This window comes from Bos grunniens, chromosome 10 (assembly GCF_055505025.1).
Source record: "Bos grunniens cultivar Pamir isolate PY7600 chromosome 10, Bosgru_T2T1.0, whole genome shotgun sequence".
NCBI classification, from domain to species: domain Eukaryota; kingdom Metazoa; phylum Chordata; class Mammalia; order Artiodactyla; family Bovidae; genus Bos; species Bos grunniens.
In genome coordinates this window covers 31518718-31532804 of record NC_141174.1, presented here as the reverse complement: position 1 = coordinate 31532804, position 14087 = coordinate 31518718, and the positions used below count along the sequence as shown (strand labels likewise).

The following is a 14087-nucleotide window of genomic DNA, read 5'->3' as shown; positions in this document are numbered from 1 at the left end:
ATTCTCCAGGCAAGAATACTGGAGTGGGTAGCCATTCCTTTCTCCAGAGGATCTTCCCAAGCCAGGGATCGAACCCGGGTTTCCTGCACTGCAGGCAGATTCTTTACTGTTTGAGCCACCAGGGAAGTGAGAGTAAAATAATAATCTCAGAAAGATATGAGATTAAGATCTGTAACAAGAGTTTAGGACAATGACCAACACATGGATAATAATGATGGAGAATTTTTAATGATGAGTTCATGATGATGATGATGACAACAATGGTGTAAATTGATCAAAATCACTGATTCAACTGCTCGACATTGCTTTGTCTTTAAAGAGATAAGCTGTGTGAAAATATCTTGGAAGCGGTAAAGGAGAGTTCACTTTCTGAAACTCAGCATTAGTGAAAGAGGCAGTGTGTGAGATGGGAAGAGTTCAGGATTTTTGGTCACAGTCACCTTTTCATTACCCCACTTGTCACTTAATGAAAAACTTTGGGCAAGTCACATAACCTCTTTGAGCCTCATGTTGTTCAAGAGTAAACTGAAAAGCTCAAATGAAAAGACGTTTGGCAAAATGAAAGGTATGTAAATGGGAGGGGTTTTTAACACGGCCCTACTCCCTAGATAATTCTTTACATGTTTAGAAAAACCATTGAGGAAGAAGCCATCTACTTTGGAGGCAGATGGTAGAGTAGAAGAATCAAAGGGCTTTGGAGTCAGACAGCCTCGGCTTGAATCTGGCCTCTGGCGTTACCAGCTGTGTGCGCTGGCAAGAAGCCTCAGTTCATCACTTCTAAAATGGGATAATAATAAAACTCACACATCATAGGATTCATGAAGATTAACTGCAATGATACGAGTAAAATAGTAAAAGTGCCCAATAAATGTTAATATTTAACAGTAATAACTAGTAATCTGAAGAATCCCAGGTTTATTGCCACATATTATTAGGTTATTGTCTTATGTCATCTTCACTGAGCAGATTGGGCTTTGGTTTATAATAAATTGGATATGAGTATCATTTTTTTTAATGGAAGCAGAATCTGTGTAATGTAGTATAATGTGGAATTTAGTCTCTCTTTAAACATTCTTGTCTACAGCTAAAATCATATATATTAATAAAATAAATATAAGCTTCCTTTTGCATGTATACTATAGTTTTTAGGACACATTGTATTAGTTTCAGTAGAGTCTTCCTGACATACCTAATGAACTACAATTTCTCTGTGGAATTGTTTAATAATATGGAGGAAGCCTGGGGTTCCCTTTATTCCCTTTTCCAAGCAAAACCTTCACTTCTCACTATTTCTGGAGGACATTATCCCCAATGTTATACTGACTTCTTTTAACCACATTCACAGCTGCTCTTGTATCAAACCCATTTCATCATTTGTATACTAGACGTGCTGGTCTATGGATTGGGCTAAGAATTATTACACATGAGTGGTTTCAACCCCGATTACGTGTTAAACTCATGTGAGAGCTTTTGAAAAATACTGATGCTTGGCTCAATGGAATCAGAACCTCTAGGGGTGGGGCACAGGAATCCTTTGTGTTTTTTTAAAGCTTCCCAGGTGATACTAATATGCAGCCAGTGTTAAGAACAGCTTTTTTTATATAATTAGAGAACTAAAATGAAGATACACTTAAAATACTAAACAAGAATCTTATTGTAGATTTTAATTTAGATGAAAGTTCTCCTAGTGGGGAGAAACAGGAATAATTTACTTATAATTCCTCTTTTATGCCTATAAACCCACCCATCCAGTTATCAGTCAATTTTCAGGATAATGGCTTTGTTCTATCTGACAAAAGGAAATCAATGGTACTGAAGATTACCAAAGGTCACAGAGTATAAAAGACCCTCAATGATCCTGCATTAATCTTCATAAACAGCTGTACACTGCAAATGAAAATAACAGTCTTTAATTGACAAATTACAGCATTTTGTGTTGTTTTCTGATTACAAATGTCCATATTTTTAATCCCCCAGTGAAAATGTCAACAGAGGCAAAACACATAGGATTATGATGAAACAGTGTCTCAGATCTGACACATATTTAAAATTTGACACTTCTGCTACCTACTTTTGGTAAGAATAGAGGAAATCTGTAAGAATAATCTTAAAAAACCAACTTTATATCCAACTAAACTTGGTATTCTATCAAGCCACAGATATCCATTGAGTGTGTATTTGGAATAAACTGGATGAGTCTAAATATGTAGCAAGAATGAAATGTTACCAAGAATTTTCACAGCTGGCTTCTGTATAAAACATATGCCAGGTCATGTAGTTACCATCATTCTCTAAAAGGATGCCCCTGAACGGCCATACGTTTCTTGTTTCCTCGCTTTTAAATTTATTAGGTCCTTTTATTCACTTTTGATAGTTGTATTTCCAATAGACCCAAATAATTTGAACTAGACGATTGCATTTTATGTCTCTGCCACCCAACTAACAAATAAGAGGCAGAGGAAATATGCTCTTAATTCTGAGGTTCATGTTTACTTTTTCTTTGCTTAAAAAATTTACCAAAGAAAAACTCTATGGGGATGGTAACATCCCATTCTTTTTGTGATACAATATTACAAGAGAAAGGTGCCTTTTTTTTTTTTTTTAATCAGCTTCTGCTCCAGAGTATTCTTGGTCCCCTGAGGGATGCTGCAACCCTGCAGGTTAAGTCAAACGCACCTTCTTCAGAACCATTTGTTAAACATTAAAAGACACTTCATATTACAAACATCCAAGTTTACAACACATAATTCATTCTTGCAAAATCTCCCTTTCTCCTAGTAATCTCAAACTGAGGAAGGTGAAGGAGAGAATCTTAATGCAACAAAGGCGAGATGGAGATGTGTGAAGTATGAGGCTGAATAAAAATGGCTGAAAAGCAATCCAAGCGAGGCTGGAGGGTGGCCACACCCAGTGCTAATATGGACTGTTTCAAAATAAATCTGTTATATCAGAGAGCAACTGGCACTGTTTTTTAATTTCCCTCCATTTGTTCCAGATATACCCATTATTAATGAACAGTAGTTACAAGTTACCCCAATGACAGACAAAAAAACCCCGAAATATTTCAAAGTGAATCATCCTAATATGTGTCTACGCCATCATATTTTCAGGATTTTGAGAGCTATTCTGCATTTCCAGTTTCCTTTGTGTGACCACAAATAATAACCCTAAAATGGGTGTGTCCCTCTTAAAAGGATGCACTAGAGCCCACTCAGTTAACGGTTCTACTAGATTTCAATCCTTAGGCACAAATTAAATGTACTGGGATACATGGAACAATAAGAAAGCATTTTAACTCCGGGAATAAGAAGAGATTAAACACATACTGAACGTTTAGCGGAACCCAAAAGAGCTCCAGGAGGAGGCAAAAGATGCATTATTTAAAACAGTAGCCTGACAACAAGAAAACAAAGGGGTGGGGGTGGGGGATTTTTTTTTTTTTTAAGATGGGAAAAGTAAAAAACAAAAACAAAAAACCAAACACCATCCACTCTGATTTTTGACATAACAAGTTTACTCCCCCCGCAACAGAAAGCTCTTGGGTATAAAGCATGCATAGGTCCCACAGGTGAAATGATGCACAATGGCTGATTCCGGGTCCCGGGTTCCCGTGCGCCGCAGGCATGCACTACTGAAATAAAGAGAATACCCTGACTTTTCCAGTTGCTCCAAACACAATCCATCTTGGTGGAATCGGCGGTGGCCTGCATCGTGCGCGCTTTGAGGGCTCGCCGTTGCTGTCCTCGGGGGCGCTGAGCGGGCACTCAGGCGTCGGTGCCCCGGCTGCAGCGCTGCTCCCGGTGGCCGCGGCTGCAGACAGACTGAGGCTGCACCAGCCGGCGTGCACGGCGAGGGGCGGGCGCGGCGCGGGCGCCGCAGTCTCCGCGGCAGCGAATCAGCGCGGTGCGGTGCGGATCAGCCTGCGCGCCCGGTGATGCGGGTGCCGCTAGACTCCAGAGCAGAGGCTCGCTGCCCTGGAGATGTTTAAAGCCAGTCCCACCCGGGAGGTGCAAAAGCTGACCAGGGGTGGGGAGTTTGAGAGAAGGAGGAGAAAGGGCCAAGGGTAGGAATGAGAGCAGAACACGCGGGCTGTTTCTGGGTCTTACTGGCATGGTGCATTTTCTAGAAATGTCTTAGAAACCCAAGAACTTGACGATGGCAGTACAAACCTCAGGCTTTCAGCATCATATCCCCTAAATGTCCGCAACGCTCATTCACCTCCCCCCACCCAGCCTCCAATTCTTTACATTCTGGCCACACTTTAATTGCTTGACATCTTCCAGACAATTAACAGTCTTTCCCTCTTTTGGAACAGCCCATGGCTATCCAAAACCTTCCCTGGCAAGCCGCAACCATTGCAAAGAAACCCTGGAGGTTTAGTGTCTCTTCTCAGCTCTGCTTGTGGGTTGAATGAATATTCGACGATGTCTGAATGTGGTGCCAGTAGGTTGGGATCAAAGCCTCTGGACTCTGGCACATGGAGTAATTAGTCACTATAGTGACACGCCGAGAGTGGTCAGTCGTGGGGACTTCCAAACAGAGATCAGGAAGCAAAGGGCCTGCTTCCTCAACAGCGTCATATTTGGGGCTGAGTGTTAGGGGATGATGGATGTGAGTGGTATGCATAATTCGGGAGATAAAGTTGATTTCCAAGCCCAGTGATTCAAGGGTTTCAGGTGTCCCCACTTACAATGTGAATGTCAATTGGAGGAGCAGAACAATGTGTTGTTGTTCAGTTACTCAGTTGTGTCTGACTCTTTGTGACTCCATGGACTACTGCACACCAGGCTTCCCTGTCCTTCACTATCTCCCAGTGTTTGCTCAAACTTGTGTCCAATGAATCAGTGATGCCATTCAACCATCTCATCTTCTGTTACCCCCTTCTCCTCCTGCCTTCAATCTTTCCCAGCATCAGGGTCTTTTCCAATGAGTCAGCTCTTCGCATCAGGTGGCCAAAGTATTGGAGCTTCAGCTTCAGCACCAGTCCTTCCAATGAATATTCAGGATTCATTTCCTTTAGGATTGACTGCTTTGATCTCCTTGCTGTCCAAGAGACTCTCAAGAGTCTTCTCCAACTCCACAGTTCAAAAACATCAATTTTTTTTTCGCTCAGCCTTCTTCATTGTCCAACTCTCACATCCGTACATGACTACTGGAAAAACCATAGCTTGACCATACAGATTTTTGTCAGCAGTGGGTGGTGACCTACTTTTCAAATTTTAGCATGAATGCTTTATCAGATTACTTTCCAAGGCAGTTGAGAGAATGGACAGGGGATAGGTATGTTTTGATGAGGAAAAGGTAGAAATAGCACAGAGAAATGACTGGAATTTAGGCATTTTCTGGGGAAAGTCCTGGTAGAAGGGCCCCTTGAGGAGACAAGACATAGCATGAAGACAAAGATGCCTTGGGGACCAAAGGGGTTTATAGAAGGAAGAGCTCCCACTTCCATTTGTTGTAGCATGGCCTTATCCATTGTATAGAATTTCTCTCCCTCATGGAGAAGTGGAGCCTCCATAATTCCTCTGCAGCTCCCAGATGCGTTCCTTCCCAGACCCAAATATGCATTTGTACATGCTGTGCCAGCGAGAGCCTAAGGACCTAATCTCCAGGTTACGCTTCTGGAAATGATTTACCTTTCATTTTATGAAGCATATACACTTTAAAATATGATCCTTAGAATCATGAATGTTCCTTTTAGAATAAAAGCTTCCAGAGAAACCAGCTAAGCCTCTGCATATCTCTGTAACACATCTGGAATTATTCTTAAGGAAGTTTAAGAAGAATGACTTCAGCAGGATGATTCGGCACTTCTGGGCATCCTAAGTCTCCTATAAAAGTGGGGTTGTCAGAGCTCCCATTTGGCTGATGAGAAGGAGGAACAGTGACCACATGATTACAAAGCACTTTTCAAACTGACTTGCTCTGGAGGTGTTAGTGACTTTGTTATATTTATACTTCCTACTGTCCTCCCACAATTTTTTCATCATCATGGTCATGACTGGGAATTCAGTCAGCAAAATACTGAAAAGATTTGGACCTGATGATGAATGCTCACTGCATGATGTGGAGCTGGACACACTGCAAAAAGGTAGGGACAAGACTCAGAAGGAGAGAGAAAGGGTTGCCCGGTGGGTTGTTGCTGTCCTGGCCACTTTTCAGCTGGAAACCTTTGGAGCCTTGGCCACTAGGAGGCACTGCCTGTCCAATGATAGCCCCAGGCATTAGCCTTAACACAGAAGGTGCCCCAGGTATCTTGAACGGTGAGTGTTCACAGTCACATTACTGGAGCCAGTGTGTGGCTCTGACAGTCAGTACTGAGCAGCAGCATGTCCCTAGCAAGGACGAGTAGGCAGAGGCAAGCTCTCCCTCAGGTGTCGGGTAGTTGTGTCAGAATCCTTAGGCCATGAGTTTTCACTGGCCACAAAGCTGACCTTGGAATGTCAGCTTAGCTGAAAGACCACATTCTTTTCAGTCATGCTAAACCTGGAAAGAGAAGCTTGATGGCACCCGAAAAATCAATACAACAGTTTGACAGCTGAAGACTGAGGAGGTAAGATGTCTGATGTCACAGACAGAGATGCACACTAGTAAGAACTGAGGGTTTTCTATTAATGCCCAGGTGCTTAGGAGAAGCACAAATGATCTTATTAAAGGAAAATCAGGCAGAAGAGTACAAACTTGACAGGGGATGTGGGTGTTAGATCCACTTGTGTCACAAACTTTAGTTCTGTGGCTTTCAACAAGTCATTTATCATCTGAACCTCTCTCTCATAACATACACATGAATTACAGATTCAGACGTTTGTTTCTATGAAGTAATAAGAATTTGTTTCCCATAGACATTGCAAATGGGTGCTTTCTTTGCACAAGTGCACACAAAGTATTAATTGAAAGCTCTTGGCAAGGTCAAAACGATAGAATGGGTAGAAAAGATATGTAAATTGTCCTTTAGCAGTGAAAGAAAACAGAAAGCAAAATAAAGCTTGCTGAAAGCGGGCAGGAACTGCCTCTGTCTTTAAACCAGGAGAGAACAGACGGGCTTTGTATGCAGCCAGCTTAGAACTCGGTTTAGGTACTGCCAGGAAGGGAAGTGATTTCTTTAGTTTTCAGGATGAAATCGTGCATTAGTCTATTATAGGGAAAAGCAAAGGAGCCAAGTTTTGTAACCTCATCCCAGATCTAGATGAATGTTGAAGGCTACCACGTCCAGAATGGCCGTATAGTGTTTGTCTACTATAGCGTCAGGATTTATACTGATGAGACTCAATAGCACCTGCATTGATACACTTATTTAAGGAACATGTACCAAGCACCTACTATATTCCAGATACTGCTCTAAGCATAAAGCAAAGTTCCTACCCTTAAGAAGTTATATGCCAGTGTGTATGGGAGGAGCAGAAAATAATAAAAGAAGTAAATACTGTATATATTTAACTTGTGGAGGAGTGTACTGGGGAAAATAAAGCAGGTAAAAGAGGATAGAAAAGGATGTGGGTGGACATTTGCTATTTTATAATGAGAGTCTGTGAAGGCCTAACTCGTGGTAAAATTAGAGTAGACACCTAAGGGAAGAAAGGAGAAAGCCATTAACATGTATGGGAGAAGAGTATTCACAGATGAACTCAATTTTCAGAACAGAATGTAACAGCTAGTAAACTATATCAAGCATTCTCATAGAACTCCCTGGTTTTTTTAGGCTCAGAAGTGCAGCAATCGAAATAAAAGGCACAAAACCAAAAAAATACTTCATTATAATTGAAGAACACTAAGAACTATGTTCTATGCCATATGGAATAAGGAAATTTAAAGGAAAAACCAATTTGGTACATAACCCACTGTACCAAAACACTGCATGAATTGTCTTCAATTCAAATAAGAGGTTAGCAGTTGTTATTTTCCAGGTGCTTTATCTTGTGGTATGCACTGATGTTTAGTTGTTACAAGATCCCTATGAGGTAGACAGTATTTCCTTTCATTTTCTTTATTCATTCATTCATTCAATCTACAACTGTTTATGGAGCCCACACTAAGTGCCTGTCTCTGTAAATACAAAGGGAACTGCCCACTGGGACTTGAGTTTATTGGAGGGAAATTTACATATAAATAGATAAATGCAATCAGTGGATTGTGTGAACAGGAAACCAGCGGTACACAGAGTTCTTGGGGGCAGAGGTTTCAGGAAAGGCTTCAGAGAATAGGTGACAATTAAGCTAAGTTATGAGTAAGAAATGTATCAGCAGTTTGAGTGATGGGCTTTCCTGGCAGACAGAAGTGGAAACTTAATTTCAGAAATGTGTAGAGCCAGACTGTGACAGCCCTGAGTAGTAATACTGTCAATAGATGAGGGAGACCCAGCAGGATTTTAAGCAGAGGAGTGACATGGGAAGTGGCATAATTTATCCAAATTTGGCTGAGAAGTTTCCAGAATTGACTCTTGCTGTGCAGTCACTAAGTCATGTCTGACTCTGCAACCTCATACACTGCAGCTCACCGGACTTCCTTGTCCTTTACTATCTCCTGGAGTTTGCTCAAATTCATGTCCATTGAGTCGGTGATGCTATCTAACCATCTTATCCTCTGTTGCCTCCTGCTCCTTTTGCCTTCAATCATTTCCATCATCAAGGTCTTTTCCAATGAGTCAGCCCTTCTCATTAGGTGGCCAACGTCCTGGAGCTTTAATGCCAGCATCAGTCCTTCCAATAAATATTTAGGGTATTCAGGGTTGGTTTCCTTTAGGATTGGTTTGATCTCCTTGTAGTCCAAGGACTCTCAAGAGTCTTCTCCAACACCACAATTCAAAAGCATCAATTGTTCGGCACTCAGCTTTTTTTATGGTCCAATTCTCACATCCATACATGACTATTGGAAAAATCATACCTTTGACTATATGGACCTTTGTTGGCAACGTGATGTCTCTGCTTTTAAATATGCTGCTCAGGTTTGTCATAGCTTTCCTTCCAAGGAGCAAGTGTCTTTTAATTTCACGGCTGCAGTCACGGTCTGCAGTGATTTTGGAGCCCAAGAAAATAAAGTCTGTCACTGTTTCCACTTTTTCCTGTTCTATTTGCCATGAAGTGATGGGACCAGATGCCATGATCTTAGCTTTTTGAATGTTGATTTTCAAGCCAGACTTCTCACTCTCTTCTTTCACTCTCTTTAAGAGGCTCTTAAGATCCTTTTCACCTCTGCCATTAGGGTGATATCATCTGCATATCTGAGGTTGTTGATATTTCTTTCAGCAATCTTGATTTCAGCTTGTGATTCATCCAGCCTGGCATTTCACAAGATGTACTCTGCACAGAAGTTTAATAAGCAGGGTGACAATATATAGCCTTGTCATACTCCTTTCCCAATTTTGAACCAGTCCATTGTTCCATGTCCAGTTCTATTGCTTCTTGACCTGCATACAGGTTTCTCAGGAGGCAGGTAAAGTGACCTGTTATTCCCATCTCTTTTGTCCACAGTTTGTTGTGATTCACACAGTCAAAGGCTTTAGCACAGTCATCGAAGCAGATGTTTTTCTGGAATTCTCTTGCTTTTTCTATGATCCAATGGATGTTGGCAATTTGATCTTTGGTTCCTCTTCCTTTTCTAAATCTAGCTTGTACATCTGCAAGTTCTTGGTTCACATATTGCTGAAGCCTAGCTTGAAGGATTTTTAGTATAATCTTGCTGCTGCTGCTGCTAAGTCGCTTCAGTCATGTCTGACTCTGTGCGACCCCATAGATGGCAGCCCACCAGACTCCCCCGTCCCTGGGATTTTCCAGGCAAGAACACTGGAGTGGAGTGAAGCCATTTCCTTCTCCAATGCATAAAAGTGAAAAGTGAAAGTGAAGTTGCTCAGTCGTGTCTGACTCTTCGCAACCCCATGGACTGCAGCCTACCAGGCTCCTCCGTCCATAGGATTTTCCAGGCAACAGTACTAGAATGGGTTGACATTGCCTCCTCCGATAATCTTGCTAGCATATGAAATGACCACAATTGTGTGATAGTTAGAACATTCTTTGGCATTGCCCTTCTTTGGGACTGGAATGAAAACTGACCTTTTCCAGTCCTGTAGCTACATACTGAGTTTTCCAAATTTGCTGGCATATTGAGTGCAGCACTTTAACAGCATCATGTTTTGGGATCTGAAATAGCTCAGCTGGAATTCCATCACCTCCACTAGCTTTGTTCGTAGTAGTGTTTCCTAAGGCCCACTTGTCTTCACAGTCCAGGATGTCTGGCTCTAGATGAGTGGCCACACCCTCATGGTTATCCAGTTATCCAGAATTGACAAAAGACATAAATTCTAGCCCCAAGCAAGACAAGTAAGAAATCCATACCTTGACTCACATCACAGTGAAATTGCAGGGCATCAAAACAAAGGAGAAATTTTTAAAGCAGATATAAATAACAGACAAATGAGATGAATAGCAATCTTTTCATCAATAGAAGCTAGAAGACAATGAAATAATATTCTCAAAGTGGTGAAGGAGAATAACCATCATCTAGAATTATATACACAGAAAGACTACTACAGGCATTTTCAAAAAAATAAGAAATGAGAGAATTTCCTAATGGCAGACTCTGCAGAAAAATATACCAAAAACAGTACTCCAGAAAGAATAAAACTGAATCTAAATTCAGTTAAAAGGTAAAAGTGACATGCATGAAAGAATGCTGAGCATAAAGATCAGTAATGATTAACTTAATGAAAGGGTTATAAATGAAAGATGAAAGTAAAACAGTGGACAAAATAGAACATAGGTAGAAAGCAGTGATAAGAGCAAGAGCATTCTAAGATCCTAGTATTGTTCAGGAGGAGGATAGAGATATTTAGACCATGAAAATGTCATATTTATATGCTAAATATTTAATGGTCTCCAATAAAAGAAAATAATTAAATACATAACTTCCACAAGAATAAAATTTATAAGCAAGGTAATTAATTTAATCAAACAGAAATTAGGCAAAGGAAAAATGAGAAGCAAAGAAAATAACTAGTAAATTGAAAGCACAAAATAAAGCATTAAAATGTTTCTAAATATATCTAAATAATGCCAACTAAAAAAAGATGAAAGCTCTCACAATGGATGAAAAAGATCTAGCCAAAGGATGTTTTCAAAAAAAGCCCTAAAACATACTGACACAGAAATGTTCTAAGTAGAAAGATTAATTTTTGTAATAGTGACCTTGCTAGATTTACTTATTAATTTTTTTGTAGATTCTTTTGAATTTTATGCATACATAAGAATATCTTCTCTGAATAAAGATGGCTTTATCTCTTCCTTTCCAATCTTTATATTTCATTTCTTTACCTTAACTTACTGCATTGGCTAGGACTTCTAGTATAATGTTTAGTAGAGGTGGTTAACAGGGACTATCCTGTCTTTTTTTTGAATTAAGGGGGAAAATGTGCTCAAAATTTTACCATTAAACATGATGCAAGCTGTGAATTTTTAGCTATCCATTATCAGAATAAGAAAATTCCCTCTGGTACCAATTTTCTGAGAATTTTTGTCATGAATAGATACCAAGTTTTATCAAATGCTTTTACTGAGCCTAGTGAGATGATCACATGGGCTTTCCCTTAATTTTATTAATATATACATTACATGGATTGAATTTTGAGTGTTAGAGCAAACTTGCATTCCTAGAATAAACTTCATGTAGCCCTGATGTGACATTCTTTTTATATATTGTTGCTCTAATTTGGATTCAATTTGTTAATATTTTGTGTAGAATTTTATTATCTATATTCATGAGGGATATTGTCCTCTTCTTTCTCTTCTTATAATATTTTCTTAAGTTTTTGCATCAGGGTTAAACTGGTGACACAAAAGAGTTGGAAAGTGTTAATCCCTCTAATATTTTCCAGGAGTTTATGTAAGATTGTATTATTTCATTTAGGAATGTTTGCAAGAATTCACCAGGGAACCCATTTGGACCTGGAGTTTTATTTGTGAGATGATCTTTAACTACAGATTTCTTTAATAGTGTAGGATTATTCTGATTTTTAAATTTCTGCTTATAACAATTTTGGTCATTTTTTCCAGATTAATTTATCCATTTAAAATATATTGTCAAATTTATTGGCATGTTACTCATAATATCATTTTTTAATTTTTTAATAATCAGAAGGAGTCATAGTCATGTTTCCTTTCTCATTTATGATATTTTAAGCTTTTTCTCTCTTTCTTGATCATTTTGTTGGAGATTTTTCAATATAATGAATTAGTTTTAAAGAATAAAATTTTACTCTATTGCCTTTTCTCTGTTGTATATATACTCTTTTATTCTCGTATTATAATCATTATCTTACTTTACTTTCATTTGCTCTTCATTTATTGTTGTTCATTCGCTAAACTGTGTCCAACTTTGTGACCAACACCATGGACTGCAGCATGCCAGGCATCCTGGTCCTTTACTATCTCCTGGAGTTTGCTCAGCTCATGTCTACTGAGTCAGTAATGCCATCCAACCATCTAATCCTCTGTCATCTCCTTCTCCTTTTGCCTTCAATCTTTTCCAACAACAGGGTTTTTTCCAATGAGCTGGTTCTTCTCATCAGGTGGCCAAAGGATTGGATCCTCAGCTTCAGCATCAGTCCTTCTGATGAATATTCAGGGTTGATTTCCTTTAGGATTGACTGCTTTGATCTCTCTGCTGACTACGGGACTCTCAAGAGTCTTCTTCAGACCAGAGTTTGAAAGCATTAATTCTTTGGCACTCAGTCTTCCTTATGGTTCAACCCTCACATCTGTACGTGACTACTGGAAAAACCATAGCTTTGACTTCCTTTATTAGCTCCTTAAAATGAAAGCTTAGATTATTGTCAGTCTTTCTTCTTTTCTAATACTTCATTGAAAAGCATTAAATACCCTCTAAACACTACAGCTGCATCCTGCAAGTTTTGATACATTATGTCAATATTATTGTTCAAAATGTTTTCCAATTGGCATTGAGAGTTTTTTCTTTGGTCCACTGATTGTAAGAATTGTAATTTTGAGGATTTTGAGGATTGTTCTAACTATCCTTATTATTTATTTTCACATTGATAGTTGTGTTCAGTTCAGTTCAGTCGCTCAGTTGTGTCCAACTCTGCAACCCCATGGACTGCAGCACACCAGGATTCCCTGTCCATCCCTGTCCATCCCTGTCCACTAACTCCTGGAGCTTGATCAAACTCAGGTCCATCAAGTCAGTGATGCCATTCAACCATCTTATCCTCTGTCAACCCCTTCTTCTCTTGCCTTTAATCTTTCCCAGCATCAGAGTCTTTGCCAATGAGTTAGTTCTTCGCATCAGGTGGCCAAAGTACTGGACTTTCAGTTTCAGCTTCCAATGAACATTCAGAACATTCAGGACATTCCTTTAGGATTGACTTATTTGATCTTGCAGTCCAAGGGACTCTCTAGAGTCTTCTCCAACACCACACTTCAAAAGCATCAATTCTTCAGCGCTCAACTTTTTTTATACTCCAACTCTTAGACTACTGGAAAAACCATAGGTTTGACTAGATGGACCTTTGTCGGCAATGTCTCTGCTTTTTAATATGTTGTCTAGATTGGTCACAGCTTTTCTACCAAGGAGCAAGCATCTTTTAAATTTCATGGCTGCAGTCACCATCCTCAGTGATTTTGGAGCCCCCCAAAATAAAGTCTCTCACTCTTTCCATTGTTTCCCCATCTACCTGCCATGAAGTGATGGGACCAGATGCTATGATCTTAGTTTTCTGAATGCTGAGTTTTAAGTCAGCTTTTTCACTCTCCTCTTTCACTTTCGTCAAGAGGCTCTTCTTTGCTTTCTGCCATAAGGGTGGTATCATCTGCGTATCTGAGGTTATTGATATTTCTCCTGGCCATCTTGATTCCAGCTTGTGCTTTATCCAGCCTGGCATTTTGCATGATGTACACTGTATATAAGTTAAATAAACAGGGTGACAATATGGAGCCTTGACGTACTCCTTTCCTGATTTAGAACCAGTCTGTTGTTCCATGTCCAGTTCTAACTGTTGCTTCTTGACCTGCATACAGATTTCTCAGGAGGCAGGTCAGGTGGTCTGGTATTCCCATCTCTTGAAGAATTTTCCACAGTTTGTT

The 14087-nt window shown here is 39.8% G+C and overlaps 1 protein-coding gene across 2 annotated transcripts in view; it reads right to left on the bottom strand.

The window, feature by feature from the left end:
* Positions 1 to 14087, bottom strand: part of RTN1 (reticulon 1) — a 236906-nt gene that overhangs the window by 28203 nt on the left and 194616 nt on the right. Inside the window, exon 1 of one of the 2 annotated variants that reach the window (XM_086320441.1) lies at positions 3650 to 3847. The exons of the other annotated variant lie outside the window; for it this stretch is intronic. Coding sequence (XP_086176567.1) covers positions 3650 to 3710 — 61 coding nt within the window. The 5' untranslated portion in view covers positions 3711 to 3847. Of the gene's footprint in view, positions 1 to 3649; positions 3848 to 14087 lie in introns of those variants that run through there. 2 annotated transcript variants of the gene reach the window in all.